We start from the raw sequence: 22,645 nt of genomic DNA on the forward strand, positions 1-22,645 counted from the left end.
ATTAAAAAAAGAAATTCTAATTTTTTAGTATTATGATATAAAAGACTGAAGTCTACATTAATATTTTACACTAAAGAAAAATGCACAAACTGAGTGGAACTTGTCAGCAAATATCTCAACAGAGATAAAGGCTTAAATTAAACATGGAAATGGCATTACTTTCTCAAGTCCAAAGTTGGTTCCTTCCAAATAATTTTGAATCACAAAGTGTAAGAACCAGAGTTCCATTTCCCATAACTGCACACAAGGATACGCAGCATTTCTAGCTTTTGAGCTGTGATTTTCATGACTACATTTTAGTTTTCAAGGCAAAAAGAGAAACTGACAACACTGAAATAACTTCATTTTTTCCTTAATACTTTCTTAGTTAAAATCAGTAAGTAATATTGATAGATGAGGGTAAAATATGAAGACGTGTAACATCACCTCTTCCTCTTTAATTCCTGTGTACTGAGGAGGACAAGTTTTCTTCAGTATTTCTTCACAGTGGCCATCTTCAATCAATTCCTCAGCTACATCATGAGGGGGCAGCTCCTAACAAAAAGATACTCAAAATCATTAGAAAAAGGTCCTGGGCTCCACCTCAATTTGCCCGAGAACTGTGGATTTGCTTGCAGCTCACTTGACAAAGCTAATGCAACGGAAAGATGACTGGGATGCAAATATATCTTTTTTTTTAAAAAAAAACCAAAACAGATGTTTTTCTAAAACCTGCCAATGCAAATTGCGCTGCAAGTTACATTGTTAGTATGAAATAAATTAGGTCCTTACCTCTTCTCCTATGATTGTYGCTTTCGGGAACTTCCGTGCCAGGGAAGCACAAATGCTCATTTGTACCAGTCGATCAGCTTTGGTCTGTAAGTCATTGGCTCCACTCTGTCAAAGRATGGATAGGAATTTGTTTATTAAAACAAACAAAACAGTACAATGGCCTATATGACACTTTGAATACCTACCTTGTAATCAGAAAGAAGTCCAATYTGACAAATTTTCAGCCTAAAAAACAGTCTCAAGAGAGGCAGGCTAAAGACTGAAAAAGTCAATGAAGCGGATATTCTCTCCTGTATACCTCAGAGCTAAGATACACTGGTATGATACTGTAACAATACTTACCTCAATGCTGTACATGCTGTGTCTTCTGATACACTGATGTAATTGTACCAAATGTGTATTTGTGTAAATGCTACACTATATACAGAACAAATTAATGCAAGTATAAGGTCAGATACAATACAAGAAGAGGGAAAAAACAGAAATTAGGATATTAACAAGGAAAAATAAAAAAAATGTTTTAATGGTCACTGGAGAGACAAGGCAAATTAGGAAAGAAAAAATATAGAGAAGGTGTTTTTTATACAACTAGTGTTAGGGTTAGATGAGAGAGATGATCCTTGACTCTATGAAAAGGGTAGTAGTGATGAAGATGGGCAATATTATCTTAATATACAGATTTTGAAACTGGTATGGGAACATCAGTGCTCATGTTCCCAGGTTAAAGATGTAAAAATTGCAATATAAAAGCCCCCAAAGATATTTGAGGCCAAGAGATACAGTGAGGGATTTAAAAGTCTAATTAATCTAGCTTGTTAAAAGGAATGGAAACAATTATGATGTATAAACTGTTGAGTAGTAACAGTAGTAACTCTAGCAGAGAAGACATTAGAAATGTCAAAAACTAACCGGAGAAATTACACTGGACAGTAACTCCTATACATTTTTCCAGCAAAAAACTCTAGAGGAAACCATGGATTTGCCATCTCAAGATGGCATGAAACAATGACTGAAAGCCTTTCTAAAGATGTACTGCAGCCACACATGTTGCTAGGGGGGTTACAGTACATCTTTAGAAAGGCTTTCAGTCATTTCTTCTTAAACATTGTTTCTTGTTAAACATTAATAACCTGCTACAGGAAATAAGTAATTCAATAATACTTTCTAGTCTTTACCTTCATGAATTAATGAATGGAGGAGCCCTTTAGCATGATACAGGGACAGCATCTCAAGAAGAAAATATTTCTGTGAGCACAGGAGTTAATAAAGCTGGTTCATCCAATGATTTGTGTCTTAGCTGAGTTAAATAAAATTTTTATTTATCTGCTTGTATCTTATTTGGTGACAATGTGAAAACCGTTGTATTCAGCTACAGAAATTAGACATAGGGATGGAAGACTACGGGTTAATTTTTGCATACTCAAAACCTAGTCCCTCCATTATCTGATTGCCTGTTTTTATGAAACTTAAAGATACTTTGTTTCTTTGAAATTCCCCTCTCATCCCCCAATAAATTTGGTTAAACTCAGCACTGTGTTCAGACCTAGGAAGATCAATTTATTGCAGATGGTGTCCTTGTTTCCAAAAAAAACAAGCTAATAAAAAAAGTGTGTTATGTTCTTCAAAACAGTCATCAGTGATGGAAGAATAGCTGGACAAGGAGTCTACCTATCAATAATTTAAAAAAAAAAAAAAAAAAGTAAAATGATACAAGGAGAAGCAATGGAAACAGAGAGCTTAGGGTTGATTGGGAGAAAGAAAACTCAGTCAGGGAGAGGGGCTAGCTAAAAATCCAGCTGAACCACTTTTGCTCATCTAGATAAATGATTTTTGATCTAGACAAATGACTGAGGCAAATGTACGGGAAAAGATGGAATTCTGGGTCTTCCTATCTTTTCTAAAACTTTCACAGTGACAGCTGTTGGAATTGGTCTCAGGGGTGTTTTCTGAGTGCGGGAAGAAGGCAAAAGATGACAGGCAACACTTCTGTTCTTGCACATCTCTCTCCTCTCCAGATTGTAGAGCAGAGGTACATACAAGTTCTCTCACTCGCTCTCTTCACCAGACACCTTTTACAAGAAACTTGGAGGAATTCTCTGCAATCAGTAACTCCTCTAAACAGAAACCTTTTCTGTAAGTCATTGTTTTCAATCTGATTTTGTGTGTTTGTTGTCTTCATAAAGAAAGGTTCATACAACCAGTGGTCTTATTTATAACCAATGTCACCTGTTACTCTTGTTTATTTTACTTGATCAATTATACAGCTTAATATGTGCTCATTTGCTGGTTTTATTAAATTAGAAAATGATCGAGCAACACATCTCTGATTTACTGGGGAATAATATTAACACAGCTGCATTTTTTTTAAATGAAACTGAATTAAGTTGATAAAACCCAGCATTTACTTTTTAGTTAAGTTTACCTTCATCTTGCTGGACTCTTAAAAATAAGTTTAATAAAACTTCTTTATGCATTTAAAATTAACTGTTTGATCAAGCTAACTACAGACAGTGCTTCCTTTGTGCCTCTAGACAAAAATAATTTAAGGCATACTAATATAGCTACCTTACAAGATTTTCCAAGAACCTAAAGGCAGGTTAAGCATGAGAGCCTGGTCTATTTACTTACTTCTGACCTGCTATGCTTTTGAAAACATGGATCATTACCCTCCAGGTTTTTTAAATTCTCTGTTCCCCACACACCTAATTTTATTTGCTTAGGAAAAAAAAGAAGAAAAATTTGCACATGTTTTCTCAGTGGTGAATATAATTGAAGAAGTGGGTAAAAAGAAAACTTTCATTTTGCATCTACTGGCTGAACTGACACTAAAAGTCATAGAGGATCAGGCTTCTTTGCACAAATGGCTGAAAGTAAAGAAGTTTCCTCATGTTCACATGGATTTTCCTGTGTTTCAGTTTGTGCCTGTTGCCTCTCATCCTGTCACTGGGCACCACTGAGAAGAGTCTGGCCCCATCCTCTTGACACCCTCCCTTCAGATATTTTTACGCATTGGTCAGATCCCCCCTCAGCCTTCTCTTCTCCAGGCTGAACAGGCCCAGCTCTCTCAGCCTCCCCTCATATGATTAAGGGACTGGAGCATCTCTCCTCTTAGTCACCCTTCACTGGACTCGCTCCAGTAGCTTCATGTCTCTCCTGTACTGGGGAGCCCAGAACTGGACGCAGTACTCCAGGTGTGGCCTCACCAGGGCTGAGTAGAGGGGGAGAATCACCTCCCTCAACCTGCTGGCAACACTCTTCCTGATGCACCGCAGGATACTATTGGCCTTCTTGGCCACAGGGGCACATTACTGCCTCATGCTTAACTTGGTGTCCACCAGCACTCCCAGGTCCTTCTCAGCAGAGCTGCTTTCCAGCAGGTCAACCCCCAACCTGTCCTGGTGCATGGGGTTATTCCTCCCCAGGTGCAGGACCCTGCACTTGCCTTTGTTGAAYTTCAKGAGGTTCCTCTCYGCCCACCTCTCCAGCCTGTCCAGGTCTCTCTGAATGGCAGCACAGCCCTCTGGTGCATCGGCCACTCCTCCCAGTTTTGTATCATCAGCAAACTTGCTGAGGGTGCACTCTGTGCCTTCATCCAGGTCATTGATGAATCAGTTGAACAATACTGGACCCAGTACTGGCCCCTGGGGGACACCACTAGCTACAGGCCTCCAACTAGACTTCGTGCCACTGATCACAACCCTCTGAGCTCTGCCATTCAGCCAGTTCTCAATCCACCTCACTAAAGTACTAACTATTTGAAAAATGTAAATATCAGCAATTACTTCAAAATAAATACTGAAAATAATATAGATACTTAAGGCAGTCCATAATATTGTGACATACTTATAAAGCTTGAATTAACCTTCCAAGTTTATTCCACCAATTCCAGTATTGTAGTCAAAACCAAGAACCTGGCTTGTAAGTGCAGCATACTAACTTACAGTAAATTAAGAATTTAATGGAGATGGTTGTAATTTCATTTCTATTTTATATTTAGAATTAAATATGAAGTTCCAAATTAAAGTTGTAAAGCCTGTTTTGCAGTAAAATCTAAGGTTCTCTTTTTTGTTTTAAGAAACAAAACACAAATTCATCTTAATCCAAAAATGATTAAGGCACACAGTACTAAATGCTATATTATAGATACTAAAACACAGATATGGAAATTCACTGGAAAGATACATTATTATGAATTCTGACATACTATCCAAAGCCTGTGTTTTGTGAAGGGAATCAAGACAAAATTATGGTGCGTTCCTTTTGGGAACCAAGACAAAATTACGGTGTGTTCCTTTTAAGTGTCTGAACATCCTTTAGAAATATGGGTCAAAATACATTATTTCTCCCATGCTCTTTTAATCCTTTAATATGGAATATTCCTCGCATCAAAGAGGTAAGTTGAACATCTTGAATTGATTGTATTTCCTTCCCCAGTTGCACAAGAACACTCTGATCTTCAAAAACACCTCCTTGACCTGTCTCTAACTCAGCATTAGTAAGAGAAATGAAACTGGAACAAAGTAAAACAAATACCTTTTCCACTATCCCCAGATCTCCTGTAGCCATTACATTTCTAACAATTCTTGCAGCTTTTTCTGCAACAGAATATGCAGAGGCCACCACTCGCATGAGTAGAGTTGGAGAAGCCGCCATACCGAATGCTGAAAACAAAAAGCAAACTTGTAAGCTTCCCTTGACTTTAGAAAGGACAAGAAGGGAAATATTTTACATAAATAACATTCCAAACACATGTAGGTTATTTATTTAAGCTGAATAGAAAGGGGACAGTGAATTATTGCATGTCAGTAGTAATAAAGTGAGCTGTGATTTTTTTTTTWAAATATAATTAATATAACACAAGATATGAAGCTATTTCAGACTTCCAAATATTCATGCTCTCGCAGTTAAGCTATTTTTCATCACTAAATTAAAACTGGCATTAAAGAAAACCAACAGCAGCAGAAAACATCTTTATGATAAAGTTAAGGAGAAAAAAGTAAATAGTCTACAGTGGATTATGCATGTACTAAATTCATTTTTTTCAGCATTGACCCTACAGAGTTGGTTTCTGTTCAGATTCAAATACAAGGCTACCAGAAAGCACGAGAAGAGCAGCTTCATCTTTTTTTTTTTTTCTTTTTATAATGAATGAAATAGGCTTTTGTGGATAGCCTGACTGTAGATACAAAATAGGCTGATAATCTGCAGATACTGCAAACACTACACTTGTATGTGAAAGTCTGTTCATCTCCATTCTACCATCCTTTGTATATCTCTTTAAACTTCTCTTATTTCTTGATAGAAACCTAATTACATTCCCCTGCTCCTCTCAACATTGTATATCCTGTCTTTCTTCCAATTGTATTGTGTTCTACCTCTGTTCCCCAGAACACTTCAGTGTTATTTGGGAAATGAAGGCATAATAAACTAAAGAATAACTACCCCTCTTGCAAAACACCAATAATCCTCCATTCCTCCCTCCTTTTCTCTACCTCAGGAAAGAGGACTATTCACAACCCCTCTGTATTTTTTGAGGTGCAGAACTAATTGCTTTTTATTGTTTTTCTGTCATTTTTTAATCTATGGAGACTACCTGCTTTTTGGACTGTGCTTGTAGATATGATATACTTCAAAGTTAATTGCTTGAACACATAGCTAAAAAAAAAATATAGAGAAGGAAGTCATTAATCACTGAATCAAAGATGATATATAGTAGGCTTCCCTCACAGTCACATAGTATTTGAGCAATTGCAGTAAGTATTGCATAAGCGGCAGTCATTATATAATACCATTCCTTTATTGCTTGAGAAATCTACTCAATATAGTAAAGTATCATATAATGAGGTGACAAGTCCAGCTACTGTAGATGATGTTGAGATGATGTGACCTCAAGTTCATGTTTGTTTAAAGTAACTTAAACAGCAACACTGTAGGCATCAAAATCCCAAACTTAGGTGGTTTAACAACCTTTTCTAACATTTTGGAAACACTGTACAAGCATCTCTAAGTCAGAAGATCACTGAAGCTAAAAAAGTAGATTGATTGTGGAAGTACATTCAAAAGCACAGTTGCAAAGTGCTAACAATAATAATTATCTACTGCTCATGGAAGGGAGCAAAGGGCTCTGAAATCATGTAAAACAGCCAAGGTCCATGCCCAAAGTATCTGCAGTCTATCTTGGACAGACAACAATGGTTACAGAGGAAATTTTGAAAACACTATCTGTGGCAAAAAAACAGCTCTTAAAACAATTGAAAGTAGGAGAGCACATATGTGTCATAACACATGGGAAGACTTATTATTTTAATTACGTGAAACAAGTTAGCAGGAAGGAAGACTGAATGTAGTTCAGACAAATCCAAAAAAATGCAGCAACATCCAAGCAATTCTGYGTGCCAATATGGATGATATCATTTACATGAGAGAGGTGAGATTTCCTCAGGAGATTCCTTGGTTTCCTACAATTTATTGCTAAGTATATTATTGTTGCATGCATTACATCTAGAACGTAAGCATTTTCAAGAGAGACACTGGAAAACCCAGCATATTAGAGGGAAGTTTGGGGTTAAAGAATGGATCTTGCAACAAGGTAATTAACGTTTTATCCTCAGCTCAGCTTCTGATTCTTCATGTGAATTTGTTTCTGCTTTCTAAAATTAGGTTAAAACTTACCACTGATAAATTTTTAAATGTTTGTTAAATAAACTTTCAAGAACCTCAGAAGACAATACAGAAATACTCTCTCACATTCTTGAGGCTTGACCCTGGATGTTTTATCCACCTTTCTTAGATATTTTTAAGGGAAACAAATCTACTTTATTTTTGTAGTGAACATGCCTGAAATTGCCATACAAAGCTTAACATTAATAAATCTTTTTCATTAGACTGTTTTAAAGAGATATACTGAAACAGCAGTTTCAACACACACATACACACCCTCTGCCCCTGGGATACAGAGTAACTAACAAGGTAAGTGCAAAGTATTTTATTATAGCAAAAGGTGCCTTACATTTTCACAAGGCTGGATGTGTTGTGTGGCACATCTTCCAGTGTGTCAGACACCTTTCCGGTTATTTAGGTAAGTATGTGCTAGCTGCCTGYAAGAACCTCATCTCTGTCAATTTGGCGATCTCTAATTAATTAGTTTGTTCCCAAGTTTATGGCACATTCTTTCTGATGAGGAAAATGTCTAATGTATRCTTCCACAATCCATTCAAGAATATATTGCTTGCTTTGGACAAACAAGTTTGACTCTTAGAACTCTGTACAATTTACAAAGATTGCAGAGCAATTGCTACCCAAATTTAAATTGGCATATTATTTTCAAAACATATCTTGTCCTCCAAGGACCATCCCTCCTTTCCCCTAGCCTAGTAACCATACTGTTGAATATAATGGTCTCAGCTTGACAAATCAACCTACTTTTCAAATAAATGAGTTCTCCAATTCTTGTTATATATTTTAAGCTTGAGATCTATTTAAAAATTATGGAATGGCCACCATTAGTTTACCAAAACAGGTATGAAGTACCTGTTGATGTTGACATCACACTGTCTCTTCTGAAAACACATTCATTTTCAGCTATAATTTCACATGATGAAAGGAGAAAATGGACATCATACACATCATGCCTTTAAACACAAGTGCTAAAAATAACTTCTTCCTCCGAATTACTCAATGCCCAAGTGACAGGAGCTCCTCATTTCTTTACAATAACCTTTGGCTCACATTTTTTAAAAGATGAATTTCTCATTCTGCATATTGCTTAGCTTAAGGAAATAACAGTATTTATCCAGTATCAGTTGTCTAGCATTTAGAGTTTTAAACAAGGATTAAAAAAGGCACCATTTAAAATGGAACAATGCCATTGTTTCACTAAGAACATAAAAGTTGTCTTCTCTTGTAAGTAATTCAGACTAAARTCAGAATTATTTCTAGTTTGCAATCAGACAGCTTTAGTAGGAAGAACTGCCCTTTCACCACCTTTACCCGCATCCAGCAAGTCCCTGTGGTAAGGACACCACAGTCCTTACCGCCACAGTCCAGGGACTTTAGGTCCTTAACGTTAGTATGTTCATTGTTTTTAAAAAATTAAAATGCCTGTGCCCAATTCTCTTGCAATTAGCTTTCCCAGTGCTAAACTGCCTGCAGTTCAGTTCTGTTCAGACACTGTTACTCAACCCTGAACAGTGCTCCCTGAAAGTCATTTTGCCAAGCACTATGTAATTTAAAAAAGGTGGTTGTGGATTACTGAAAAAGATATCTCAGTTTTGTAACAGCTAACTCACCTCCTTCAGTCTTACTTTTTCCTTGTTCTCAGTAATATCCCTTACACTTTTCATGTACTGAGCAATAAACTGGCTTACTTAAAGGGACATTGCCAAAAGTTGGTAGACATTTAAGTTTTTTTATTTATGCTTACAATATGCAGCTTAAAAGAGTTTCCTCTTACTAAAATATTTTTAATTTTACCTATGCTATAAAAAAACCCTCTTCCTTTCACAGGAACAACCCCACTTTCACGAGTCTACAATAGTCACAGTGAACAGATGACATGGGAGAAAATGTTTTAAGTTCACCTTTCCAAACGATTAAATAACCAAAAACCAACGTTCAGCCCCTCACCAGAAAACTCCCAAAACACCATCTGAAAGAGCAACAACGGCCTTCCTCAAAACAATTATTTTGCCCTCAGGTAATAAAACATTAAGTTACCTTCGCCGTTGTTCTTCTCCAGGCAGGCTCTTTATACTAAAACCCCCGTATCTCCGCGGAACGACACATATAACTAATCCCGTGCGCGATCCCTTAAAAGCACGAGGGAAAACRCTCTGAATCGCACCTTCAGGCAGCGGCTACCACCTTTATACAGGCAGAAACGCCCCAACTCCTTCCTGCTCCCGTCAGGTGCCGGGAGGCCGAAACGTGCCCTCTCCTCCCCTCCCCTGCGCGCTGCCCGCTACCCTCGACGCTGACGCAGCCCCGGCCCCAGTGGGCGGGGAGCTCCGCACCGGCCCAACGGCAGCAACGGCCGCCCTCCCGCGGRGGGGCGCTCCTTTCCGAGCCCGGAGGCGCGCGCGTGCCGCCTGCCCCTGCGCTCACCCTCTGCGGAGCGACGAAAACGCGTTGTCGCGTAGCGCGGCCCTTCCCGCGGCCCGTCGCTGCCTTCCCGCATTCCGTAGCGAAGGCGGAAGTGCCTCCGCAGCCCGCGTCTCCGGGAGACGGCGAGGATGTTGTGGGCCTTGAGGGCGCCGCCGCGGCTCCGGGCCCAGCTGCGGCTCCGGGCGGCGGGGGGCTGGGCGCGCTTGGCGGCCTCGGAGGCCAACAGCCGGCAGCCCGCGGCGGAAAGCCGCGAGRACTCCCAGTACCGCGACACGGTGCTGCTGCCCCGCAGCCGCTTCCCCGCGCAGCTGCCGGGGCGGCTGCAGCCCGAGACCGAGCTGGAGACGCAGCAGGTGGGGCCGGGCCGAGCCGGGCCGGGGGCTTCCGTGCCTGGCTGCCTAGGCCGCTTCGAGTTAGCTGTCAGAGACACGAAGTTTTGAGGAGTTTTTGTTTTGTTTTGTTTTTGCTTTTTCGTATTGCTGGATTACTATTAAATTTGCTACAGTTGTTGTTTGGAGAAAGAGTAATAACCCTTTAGATAGCAGGGAGCCAGAACAATAATATTAGGCTCAGTGTTGCTCTCCTCTCAAGCTTTTTAACACTTTTAAACTGCTAACATCTTCTCTTACAGAGTTAGAGTAGTCAAATTTTTGTGTTTTCCTTAAATATTTTATCATCTAGTTGAAACCTGTATTTGTGCAAAGGTATGTGGTAATTTAGGTTTTTCATGTTGTCTYTGCAGAAATGTGGCTTTTCAGAACTGTATTCATGGCAAAGACAAAGGAAAACAAAGCAGGAATTTTGTCTTCATGATGGACCGCCTTATGCCAATGGAGAGCCTCATGTTGGCCATGCATTAAATAAAGTAAGTATTTATTGATTTATGTATCTCTGTTTTAAAGTGGTAGGCACTTTCTGTAATGTGCTGTGTATTCTTTGTTCCCATTTAAATTGATGACACTTTTAAGTGTTTGGCATTTTGGGAGATAGGGTTCTTGATTTTTCGTTTTGTGGATAAAAGCAAATGATATGGCAGAATGTGATGTCTATATGCTGAATGCTCAGTTATGAGACTGAATATGACACCACTTGAAAGGGAGAAAAAACTTAGAAAATCCAGTCTGTAATTCATCCCTAAGAAATATAAATGTACAATTTGTGTGTACAGAAATCATAACACATTTGTGTGTATACTTATATATATGTATGTATAAAAATGCTACTGTAAGATACACTTGAGCTGTGACTTGGTGTTTTTTTCTTTTTTTCCTGTGGATGGTTTAGAAGTTTGTTATATTGCACTTTTTTTCTTTTAATTTTATCTGGTATCCTTAATGCAACCACAATGATGAAATGCTGATGTTTTTTAAAGTACAGATTTTTATCTTCAAAATCATATTGTTAAGTAGGTATAGATATATTTAGATTCAGCCCTGAGAATGGCAGTATTACATACACTACAGAGTGGGAAAGAATAAGAATGTGACCCACACCTTAAGGTGCTAATGCAAAAGCAGGGACTTCTGAATACCAAAAGTTTTGGTAGGTGATCACTTATACCAAGAAGCAGTAATGTGCACTAGGCTAGCATTGTAGATTGACCTCTATGTTTAAAAATGAGGGCAAGTAAGATTTGTTCACTTCAGGCCCTGCACGTTTGTAAACTGCATCTTTCAGTTGTCCTTTGATCAAAGGTCCTTTGGTAAGATTCTGCCAAGGTGGAAAATGGTGGGCAAGAGAAAGCACCCATGCAAGGTCTAAAATGCAACTCATCATGCATTCTATTAAGTTTGGCTTTACAAGAAGATCTTAAGTAATATATATCTATTCCACATGGGGGAGCTACAGTGATAATTGACCCTCGTGTCTTACCAGATTTTGAAAGACATCACTAATCGTTTCTACATGATGAGAGGTTATAAGGTACATTATGTGCCAGGATGGGATTGTCATGGTTTGCCAATTGAGTTGAAAGCATTATCAGAAGTCAAAGGAGTTGCAAATCTTTCACCGATGGAAATTAGACAAAGAGGTAAACTACRGTTTGGAAAGTTGGCTTAAGTATTTGTTTGTCCTAGTCATCATATTGTGAATTTTATAATTTATAAATAGTTTTTATACTTTATTGTGCCCTTTTCTGTTAGGTATTGGTGACACTTTCTAGGATCACATTATTTACAAAGCAGATGGAGTACAATGTAATCTCATGAAATGGGATAACTGAACACAAGCTTAATCTATTGTTGTAATGAGCATGCATAGTATTGACCATGGATTTAAAGAACAAGAGGACAGGGGATTTGGACTTTTGCTTAACTGTGTGGCAGCATGAAACTAGTATTTAGATCAGCATACTTTTGATGCTTTTGAATTGTAGGCAGAGCCACTGAACTTAATTACAAACTAAAAAGAAACACATAAAAATCAGGCTGTTTTCTTTCTTCAGACTAACTTGGATGAATATCATGATTAGAAATGTATTCATGGACTCTGTTTCTAATAACACCACAAAATTATAGGGGTGATGCTTTCAGAGAATGTTATTCTGTGTTAGTTGGAAACTGTTTTGAAAAAATATTTCAAATACCAAGTGTGTTGAATGACATTTAGCATCACCTGCAAACTATTTACAATGAATAATTTAAACTGCTTTAGCTTGAAACAACAGCAATGAAGCTGGCTAGCCTTAATTTCAGATGCATGTTGCTTTGAAAAGTTTGGATAAGCATCAACAAAAGTGATTAATTTTCATTCTTACTGGTTGATTTTAGACTGTTTCTCAAAATGCAAGCAATCTTCATAACTAAAAATACTTGATTTTTTATTCTTTCTACTTAAAAAGAAGACATTTGTTCTAGAGGCATGTGTGCTATATGGCCTCATATTAGTCAAGAAGTCTCTCTCCTGGCTCTTTCTGCCCTTGCCAGTTATTTTATTTAACTACTTCTGTGAAATACATTTTTGATCCTTAATAATCTATTTAATGCACATCATTAATTAGTACATAGTTTCCCTGTATTCAACTCCAGCTCTTCCTTCTCAGAAATATCAAGAGCATATTTTAAATGACATTAAGTTAATCATAGTGGGTTAAACCATATACTTAATGGAGCTATTCCTTTCAGCCAGAGAATTTGCAGAAAGAGCAATTGAGAAACAGAGATCTGCCTTCGTTCGTTGGGGCATAATGGCAGATTGGGCTAACTGCTACCGTACGTTTGATGGAAGGTATGAAGCAAACCAACTGAGAGTCTTCTACAAAATGTATGATAAGGTATGTTGAGCTTCTGTTGAAGTGTGTTTTGATTTGTTCGTGTTAGGAGTTTTGATTCTATTAACTCTCTTTCCTCTTCTGCCCCCCTCCTGCTTTAGGGTTTCATTTATCGGGACTATAAACCTGTGTTTTGGTCTCCTTCGGCAAAGTAAGAATCAGCTTACTATTTTATCTTTGAAAGTTTAACAAAGATCAATGGCTTTTTATGTTCACATATGTTAACCTGTGTTTGATATCTACCCAGTACAGCCTTGGCTGAAGCAGAACTTGAATACAATGAACAGCATGTCAGTCGTTCTGTGTATATGAAATTTCCCCTGTTAAAGTCACCACCTAAGCTGACTTCTGTGTTAGGTATGACTTGCATTTAGTTCTTAAGACAGGTAGCTTTGGTTTTTATTATTATTATAAATAAAATACTTCTCATTTATATCTGTAGATGGATCATCACCTGCTAGTGTGTTAGTCTGGACCACGCAGCCTTGGACTGTGCCAGCCAATCAAGCAATTTGCTACATGCCAGATTCAGTGTATGTGTCTCTAACTCAGTTCACTGATCTGCTTCAGTCCTTATCAATATTTATCAGCAAAGTTAAATTAAGACATTTTAGACTACCATTAAATTTTATTTAAGGCATCTTCTGTGTACTTTTTTTTTAGGTGACATTATTGTCAGCTTTGTTCTATTTCTCTTTTWATATATTATTTTCTGCTTTTACTTTTAGCCCCTTTAAATTTATTTCTTCTTCCTGATGTTATGTTTTCTTGAAATTCTTTGGAGATTTGAAAGTGAATTGGATATGTAGATTTAAAAACAAATCCTATTTTGTTGTCTTGTAGAGTTTGGATGTTTAAATTATTTTTAGCTTTATGGTGTTTGTAATAATTAGAGTATCATAAATATTTATTTGCATTGTAGGTATTCCATTGTGAAATGCGCAACTACTGGTGAATACTTCATTTTGGCTGCAGATAGAGTTGAATCTACAGCTGCTGCTTTGGACACACGGTTTGAGGTTATGTCAACATGTAAAGGTAAGTTTTCATGTTGTTAATGTTAAGCTGCTTAGAAATCTGTTTGCAGGTGTCTGTAAAAAATACTTCTGTCAGATTCAGTCTCATGGTAACTGTCTTTTTCAAGCATAGATTTCAAAGTACTCTTTAAAGTCTGGTGTCATGTTTGTAAAATTTGAACATGAAGTTGGAGTCTGTTTAGTACCAAAATCTTAATTACACTGAATGCAGTTTGTCTGTCTTCCCCATCCCTTGCTAATGCAAAGAAGGGGCTAATTTTAAGTATGCTTATTGACTGCCTGACTGCTAAAGTCTTCCTAAATTGCTGAAAATACCTAGTGTAGCAGAATCATCAGCACTATCAGCCATTGTTGTTGTTTGATGTTACTCTTTAAGGTTCTGATAATTATGTGGTGTCTTAAGCATTCACTATAACCACGAAGACTATTGAGGTATCCTAGGTGACTATGGGCTCGATTTTTATCTGTAGAATAGCTCATACAGTAAAGTCTGCATCCTAAATAGTCGCACTTCTGATTCAGTGTTTTGAGTTAGAATTTAGTATGTCATTTGTAAACTTTATTCTTTTGTCTTAATCTGTGATTCAAAGCTGGAAATGTGCATGTCCAAAGGAGGTGAGAAGTCTGTTTTTATCATCTATTCTTTTCAGGTTCTGTTGGTGCCTTTCCACTCTTTCTCCCCACCCCCACGCACTCCCCCCCCCGAAGAATAATTGGTCCATTTCTTTACTTAATCTCACTTTTTCCTAATGATAAAATTGCCTCAATGTGTTCTTTCTACAAGTTGACATCTTTTTGAGGTGCATGACTTGCAGATAACATACAACGGTAGAGCTGGACCCTCTCATCAAGAGATTTAATATTAGAACCTGTTCTTTCTATCGTGCTATATAGTCAGTAATTGTCTATGCTTGTTGCATTTCTGTATTTGTGTACCTAGTTGTCTGACAGCAGTTCCTAAACATCATCTTCTAGGAAGAAAGTGTTCAGTGAGGGCTGTTCTGTCATGTGAAGTACTGCTTAAGCTTTGTGATTCTTGGCTTTCAGGAAAGTTTTACCATTAAGTTTTTTCAGTGTTTTTTTTAACCTTAAATTGCCACTAGCTTCATTTGTGCTGCACTCTCTTTATTTGTATGTACTTTAGGGAGCTGAAGTGAATTGTTTATGATAGTATTTAGTAGCAGAACTAGAAATAGATCCAAAGTTTGAAGTTTTTAGCCTAGTAAATCATTATATGCCATGGCTGCCATGCTAGATTTTTAGAAATCAAGATCAGTTTCTGGAACACTGAGATCGTGGACCCTGAGAAATGGGAACATGTGGAATATCTCTAGATGGAATACTAGCGCCAATGGACTACTGTTGTGTAGCATAGAAGAAAATCTCCCCCCTGCCGTCCCCCCAAAAATGTGCAACAGTAACAATGAAAAGAATTTGTAAGCGTTTGAATGGGAGCCCACATAGAAAATAAAATTACATCTGAGTAATATCCTGTTTATACTATTGCTGATTTCCTTTTCTGTTCTCTCATAAGAGAAGCTGAGTGCATGAATTGCTTTTCTGTTCTCTCCTTGGATTTTTTTTTTTTTCCAGGTGAAGATTTAGCAGACGGTTCTTGTGCTCATCCCACAATTCCTGGCAGAGTCTCTCCTTTGTTACCTGCAAATCATGTGACGATGACAAAAGGAACAGGATTAGTTCATACAGCCCCAGCTCATGGTATGGAAGACTACAATGTAGCTTCCCACCATCAGCTACCCACGGTATTTTATTTTTTTTAGCTTTTGCTCTTCTTTTCTTGCAACTGTTTGATCACATGCTACTAAAGTGACTGTTGTAATTTGCATGTAAAGTTTGAAGCATGTAGATAAGTGTGAGTATCATTAATAGCCTGCAGAACTGCCGTATGCAGGACTAAACTTCAAAGAGTACGTATTCCCAAATAAAAGAATGAAAAGGAGTCCTGTGTTTCTCATCTGTTAATCAAAGTGGCCAGTGTGGTGGTAAATAGAATCTGATTTTTTTTTTTTTTTTTGTTTTTTTTTGTTTTTGAGAATAACGCAGATAACTCTTCTGTCTGAACTCAGAACCTGTTTTAAAGCTAGAAGCTATACAGGTCGTTATTACTGTTTTTCAGCAAAGCCTGGAGAATTTTTGAATAAGAAAAAAATATGCAATAAGGGTCTTAACTCATATCTTCAGTAAATATACCCTCATATGTCGGTGATTTTAAAAGAAAATATGTGTGTGTGTGTATATGTGCGTATGTACACATATATTTATAAGAATAATATTTACTTACATAAATATATTTGTATGTAAATGTTTACTATATATATATATCTAGTTACGCATGATCAGTATGTTTTTGGAAATGAAAATGCAGGGTATTTTTTCTCTTTTACTTTTTTTAAAGAGGTAACGCTTGATGTTCCAAAATCTGAGTGTGCCCATATTTCTGTTGATTCCTTTTGTTTGGTTGGTTTACTGTTAGTTTGAAAACAAATTTAAATCCTAGCCAGTGACTTGATGTAACATAGCTGTGGTATATTTTCAAACTTCGTGATGCTCATTTCTTCTGATATGTCAAACTCGCTTGTATGTTGGTCAATTACTATATTGCAGTTTGCTAAATCTGAAGTATACTTAAATATAGCATACTTTGGTTTTCATCAGAAAAAAATTTTACTTAGCAGAGTACTTAACTCACTTTCGAATTTCAAAAAGGTGATTAACTGTCACATAGTATTATATTGACATGATTCACATTTTAATTTTCAGGATTGCCTTGTGGATGAGGGTGGATTTTTTACAGAAGCTGCAGGTCCTGAACTTCAAAACAAGAATGTACTTGAAGAGGGAAATGAAGCTGGTGAGTACTTGATATTTAGTCAATTTTAACTTTATTACGTACGTTCCTTCAGGTGTATTTTGAGGTTGTTACAAATCTGAACCCATTTTGAATATGGGTGAGATACAGGCATCATTTCTTATGATGTTGATCATGGAAAGGGAAGAACTGAGGCTAACAGTATGTTCAAAGCTGATTTTTTTTTATCTTGCCTCATTTTTTTCTCAGTCATTCAGATGCTTCAAGCGGCAGGGAGTTTGTTAAAAGAGGAGAAATATGTGCATAGCTACCCATATGACTGGAGGACTAAAAAACCAATGATTGTTCGTGCCAGCAAACAGTGGTTTGTAAACACAGCAAGTATAAAGGCTACAGCCCAGGTATATCACTTTGCTTTTTTGTGGGCAGTTTAAAGGCTGCTGATGCCATTGGAATTAGCAAAACAGTCTCACTCAAGGTTGTGTTCTTCTCTACTGTTTATAAACACTGCCTAAATCTACATGACAGTGTTAGTAAGTTGTAGAAGTGATGAATATTGTCATTGTATTTTTTTAATCAATATTGATATAATTCAACATAAATACATTGACTCTGAGATGTCTGATTATTGTACTTACAGGAGATGCATAAGTTTCTTAGAGCTATTTTTTTTGTTTTTTGTTTTTTTTTTTTTCCCCCAGAGGACTTTTTAAGTTGTCTCTTCCGGCTTGCTTCCCTGAAACATAATATTTTATCACTCTTAAGGTTACCTTTGCATATGTGATAGCCGTGCACAGTTATACGTATGTGTTTCTTCCCGTATTTGTTCTGCTTGAACATCCATGTTTTTAGTGACTTAAAAACAAATGTTTTTAAAAAAAATAAAAATGCAGTGCTGTTTGAAATTACATGCTTCCACAGAGAAAACTCAGACCAACGCATTAGGCTGTGTTGGGGTTACAGTGATTTCATTCTAGTTAGGGCATGAGGTGTTTATTCCATATTTCATCTAGTGTGGAGGAAAACATGTCAGTTATTTAGCATGGCTGGGAGTGAAAGTGTAGCCCACACTCTGGAATGCAGGAAATATGTATCAAGATGCAGTTTCGAAGCCGACAACAGCACAAGACACAGTAAGCAATTAAACATTGAATAGAGAGACTGAAGCCATTTCTACCTCACCTTTGCGTGTGTCTGCTAGAGCATCAGAGCTGACAAAAAAGCGCTGACTGCCCTGTGGGGACACGTACAGTCTATATGGTGTTATAAGAGTATTAGTGAAGAGCAGCRTGCAGTGAGGTAAATGAAACAAACGTGATGGCTGCCCAAGAACACATTACCTAATGTGAGTGTAGGCGTGTACCTTTTTTTCACTGATAGTATAAATAGTATTTATCTGAGTGCTGAATCTTGTCCAACAGCTCACTCTTTACTTTATAGGAAGTGCTAAAAAAAGTGAAAGTTATTCCCACATCTGCAGTGAACAGAATACTAGAAATGCTGGACAAAAGGACATTTTGGTGTATATCACGGCAAAGAAGTTGGGGTGTTCCGATTCCTGTCTTCTATCAGAAGGACACAGGAGAATGCCTGATAAACAGGTATTTGTCTAGCTTTATATACACCAGAAAGTGAAAGGACAAGAGCACTATCTGTTGCTCTGCAGTTTTACAGTATTAGAAAATTTTTAACTATTTAAATATAAAACATGCTCTTACTTGTAATTATTTTATATAAAGAGTTAACTTAGGTATAAGTTAAAGTAATCAAAAGCTCATTGCTGAGGGTGACTTTTATGTAAATAATTGGAGTCAATTTACCTAGATACTTAAGTTACCTGAAGAGTCCCTCATGATAGTAATTGACAGTTTCTTCCCCCTTATTCAGTTAAGTGAGCTGGCAGTAGTCACTGGCTTTTATGTTTTAAGCAAGGGGGTAAATGTGAGTTGTAGTTAGAGACTGTAAGTGTAATCTTAGCATTATGAATTGAACAGTGCAGGTACTTGTCAAAATGAGTTTTGAAATTGTTATTCCACTTCAGATTTTTCATTGTCAGTTACTCAGTCAGTTGCAGAATAACTAAGGCTCTGTTTCTTAAATTAAAGTGTATTTTTGAAAAAACAACCTCAATAAAAGTAAATAAGTGGCTTTTAGCTATATGATTAGGTATGCCTAAAGTCTCGCATGTTAGCCTTACTCTATCATATTTTGGTGAAGTCAATAGTATACAGTTATTGCAAAAAATGCATTTCAGGAATTCCAGGCTATGTGATGCAGAAGAAATCCTTAGCTATCCTATAAAATAAGAAACGTCAACCAAATATGATRTTTTTATTTGTTTGTTTATTTGTTTTTAAGGAGTAACAGCTTCTTTTACCACTTTAGGGAACAGAGGTTTTCAAAAAGTTTTACAAAGTCATCGAAAAGATGACTTTGTAAAAAATAAAAATAAAAAAATAGTATTGTGGAGTTCCACCTTCATTGTTTATTTCCATAATTATTTTCTGTCTTAAGGTACACTAGCGTAACTCCATTTTATACGTTTTAACCTCAGAAATACTTGTGCAAATTCATTAGGATAATAAGTTTACAAAGATGAAAACGAACTTAAGTTATATGGCAGAACGTTTTGCTTTTGATGATGAACATGCTGCAAAGAGTCCAGCTTGTTTTCCAGAGCCTCAGCTGAGCAAATGAGTATGGAAGTTGGTGAGGCTTGGGGGAATGGGGAGCAGGGAGTGGACTTCAGGCACAGTTACTCCATAACTTCACCTAGTGTGACTGTGCGTGTAGGTGCACAGATATGTACTCTGCCTCTCTGAATGGCAATAGTTATAGTCATTTATAGTACTCAAATAATGCTGAGGCACGTCAGAAAATAAATGGATGGGAGTTCTGTGGGCTGTAAAACTGTTTTGTCTGCAAAAATTGAAGAAATCAAGTATATATTCACATCGCGAATTACAATTTTGGGGGAATACTTATTGTAGTTTTTCTGGGCACCAACCTTGAATATGTTACTTGTACTAGTTTAAAATTACATTAAACGTGTGGTTTAACTACAAAATAAGAATGTAGTGAAATATAACTTAGCAGCTGGCAGTCAATTGGGAATAGCACCTTTAAACAATAGCTACTTCAGAACTTAGAAGAATTGACCCAGTGTGGCAGATCCAGCTGGTACAGAAGACACTTGGAGGGAGGGATAAATGGGAATTCTTTCAGATTGTAGTCAAGTTACCTTAAAAGCCTGTATCAAACAGGATGTCTTTTGAAACCCTTGCGGTGTCTGTGGTTATTGCTAGAGTTGTCTGATGTACAGCAGTCGAGTGATAAACTTTGCAGTAGGCTAACAGCCCTACCTTTGCGTGTTTAAATATTGGCATACCAGTTACGCGTGCAGGCAAGCGGGCAAAGGGACAGTATGGCATGTTTGGTTAGAATTGATCTAGGGAAAAAAAAAGATGTATACATGATATGGTTGAAAAGTAGATTTATTTCATTTGACTGAGAGYTTCTGATGCCCACTTATTATCAGTAGTCCTTAGTTCTAAGTTATTTTACAGCAGAGGTGAAGTTTTCAAATAAAAGGGTAAAGCGCTCCTTTAAATGTTTAAAGTTAGCCGTACCATGCTCCTGGAACAGGAGTAGGGAAAGTGTACAGAATATTGGCCTATAGAAATGACAGGCAAATTTAGAAAGCAGTCTGTCAATTCATAGGTCATTTTCCTGGACACCAGTTCTTACTGAAAGGAACAAATAAGCTTAAATATTTTGTTCTGTTTGCATTCTCCTTTTGAAAGTAATAGCGCAATGGGATGCTGACATACAAAACTTCTGAAGTGTTAGAAATACGTAGTTTGTGTGAATAATCCAAAATCATTAAAAACAACAACAGCAAATAACTTGCATTTCAAACAAAAGCTGTTTTCTTAACTTGAATGCTGGGTAAATATGCTTCTAGTAGCAGCGGCTCCAGAGTTTTTGAGTGGCTATCAAAAGTAACAGCATCTCCACTGGAAGTTAGTGTAGTCCACATGGAGTTGCTGTTACATATGAGAGCACTGATCATTGGTCTTGAGTGATCCCGTCTATTAATCACCTGTAAAAGATTTTTTTTTTTAAAGCAATTTCCCTCTGTAAATCAGACARTTTCCCCTGACTTTGTCACTTAAAAATGTGTGGAGAGCTTCTCTTTCACAATGTAATTGCTTGTCTCTAACAGAGCAGTTTCCAGACATTAAAAATCCTGTCTTTCTAACTTCAAAAACAAGAGCTAGACTATATTCTTGCATACAACAAATTTAATGCCAGATCTCCGTAAGAGTCTTCCTGTTTGCTGCTGTGACCCCATGTACCCCTAAAAGACATTGGGTTGTGCAACGCTGTTGTCTAAGCTTGTAAGCAATACTCTGCTGAAGGTTAGATCCATTATGTAGAGTGTACCTCATCATATCATATGTCATGCAATCAGGAATTCAAAGTTAGGATAAAATAATAAAATCCTGTATGGCACAGAGGAAAGAGAGAAAACTTGTTCATTACTGCAATTTTCCGGTAGGAATTAGGAGAATATAGAGATTATAGAAAATTATATAGAATATAGAGATTGTGTGCAATTTTTTTCTTTAATGAGCACAAGAGGAAGAAAAAGACTTTAAATAGAAGGCATGCACAAATAAACATTTGACTTGTGCAGTTTGTCTTTCAGCTTTCAAAGTTAATAGATTTCTTGCAAGAGGAATCTAATTCTAGGAAATTCTGTAACTCTTGAAAGAGAAGAGATCCAAAAGTAAAAACAGATCTTTCTGTTGCTAACTCAGACCAAGTAATAACTGTGAAGTTAAATACATTCTTTAATATGACCTCATGCAATTTCTTCTTAAATGTACAAATTCACTATTCAAATATCAGCAATAATAACTATTATTTCAAAGGTTATTCTAATGCCTGAGAAGTTTTGTCCCCTTTCTGTGGCTTTGATTAACAATTAACTTAAGTTTGTGACACTGAAAAAAAACCTCAGTTTTTGAAGCAGTTCTACATTGCATCTAATTTGCTTTCTAAAGTATTAAAGCATGTTTCAGTGATGTAATAGCAATAGCAACTTACCGTAGCCTAAATACTTACTCTCAGAGTATCAACATTCATGCAAAAGGAGATAACTTGCCCTCTTTACTGTTGGTTGAAAAGAGTTTGAGAGAACATCAGGAACTGTTTTCTTCTCCTCCTGACTATATCTTAATGCTGCCTAATTTCTGTTAACACATTAAATAAGTGTTCAGTGTAATCAATATTGGACTTCAGAGTGATTGGCTGGTGTCATGGTAGCGTGAATTGCCGTAGAGGTTTCAGTGTTAAAAACGTAGCAAGTGACACGTAATGCAAGTTCTTCTAGATATGGTGTATGAATACAGGGCAAAGTTTTACAATGGTGTTTATTGCTAGCTCGGTGAATTATCATGCTCACGTTGAAGCCCACAGATTATAAAGTGATGAGTACTTATTTGAGAAAGGTGGTTTTCACTTGCACCTTACATAAGTGTCACTTGTTTAAAAAAAAAAAAAAAAAACTTCTTATATATATATATATATCTCAGTCTCTCCTTCTCACATAAGAAAGAATCGCATGTC

General features: G+C 37.1%; 2 protein-coding genes across 3 annotated transcripts in view; one reads left to right on the forward strand and one right to left on the reverse strand.

Moving 5' to 3' along the window:
• The window catches only part of BPNT1 (3'(2'), 5'-bisphosphate nucleotidase 1), a 15,140-nt gene extending 5,173 nt beyond the window's left edge, over nucleotides 1-9,967 (reverse strand). The window contains exons 1-4 of the mRNA XM_026066559.1: nucleotides 9,874-9,967; nucleotides 5,305-5,432; nucleotides 772-876; nucleotides 367-534 (exon numbers count right to left, since the gene is read on the reverse strand). Of these exons, the coding sequence (XP_025922344.1) occupies nucleotides 367-534; nucleotides 772-876; nucleotides 5,305-5,432; nucleotides 9,874-9,946 (474 nt within the window). The 5' untranslated portion in view covers nucleotides 9,947-9,967. The remainder of the gene's footprint in view (nucleotides 1-366; nucleotides 535-771; nucleotides 877-5,304; nucleotides 5,433-9,873) is intronic.
• The window catches only part of IARS2 (isoleucyl-tRNA synthetase 2, mitochondrial), a 31,452-nt gene continuing 18,704 nt past the window's right edge, over nucleotides 9,898-22,645 (forward strand). Inside the window, exons 1-12 of one of the 2 annotated variants that reach the window (XM_026066573.1) lie at nucleotides 9,898-10,226; nucleotides 10,616-10,738; nucleotides 11,749-11,905; nucleotides 12,999-13,147; nucleotides 13,246-13,295; nucleotides 13,392-13,501; nucleotides 13,587-13,677; nucleotides 14,067-14,182; nucleotides 15,775-15,944; nucleotides 16,963-17,053; nucleotides 17,261-17,412; nucleotides 18,452-18,612. In XM_026066573.1, coding sequence (XP_025922358.1) covers nucleotides 10,002-10,226; nucleotides 10,616-10,738; nucleotides 11,749-11,905; nucleotides 12,999-13,147; nucleotides 13,246-13,295; nucleotides 13,392-13,501; nucleotides 13,587-13,677; nucleotides 14,067-14,182; nucleotides 15,775-15,944; nucleotides 16,963-17,053; nucleotides 17,261-17,412; nucleotides 18,452-18,612 — 1,595 coding nt within the window. In that variant the 5' untranslated portion in view covers nucleotides 9,898-10,001. Of the gene's footprint in view, nucleotides 10,227-10,615; nucleotides 10,739-11,748; nucleotides 11,906-12,998; nucleotides 13,148-13,245; nucleotides 13,296-13,391; nucleotides 13,502-13,586; nucleotides 13,678-14,066; nucleotides 14,183-15,774; nucleotides 15,945-16,962; nucleotides 17,054-17,260; nucleotides 17,413-18,451; nucleotides 18,613-22,645 lie in introns of those variants that run through there. The other variant, XM_026066574.1, reaches the window with a different exon arrangement.

Source organism: Apteryx rowi, unplaced genomic scaffold (genome assembly GCF_003343035.1).
Source record: "Apteryx rowi isolate R43461 unplaced genomic scaffold, aptRow1 scaffold_243, whole genome shotgun sequence".
NCBI classification, from domain to species: Eukaryota; Metazoa; Chordata; class Aves; order Apterygiformes; family Apterygidae; genus Apteryx; species Apteryx rowi.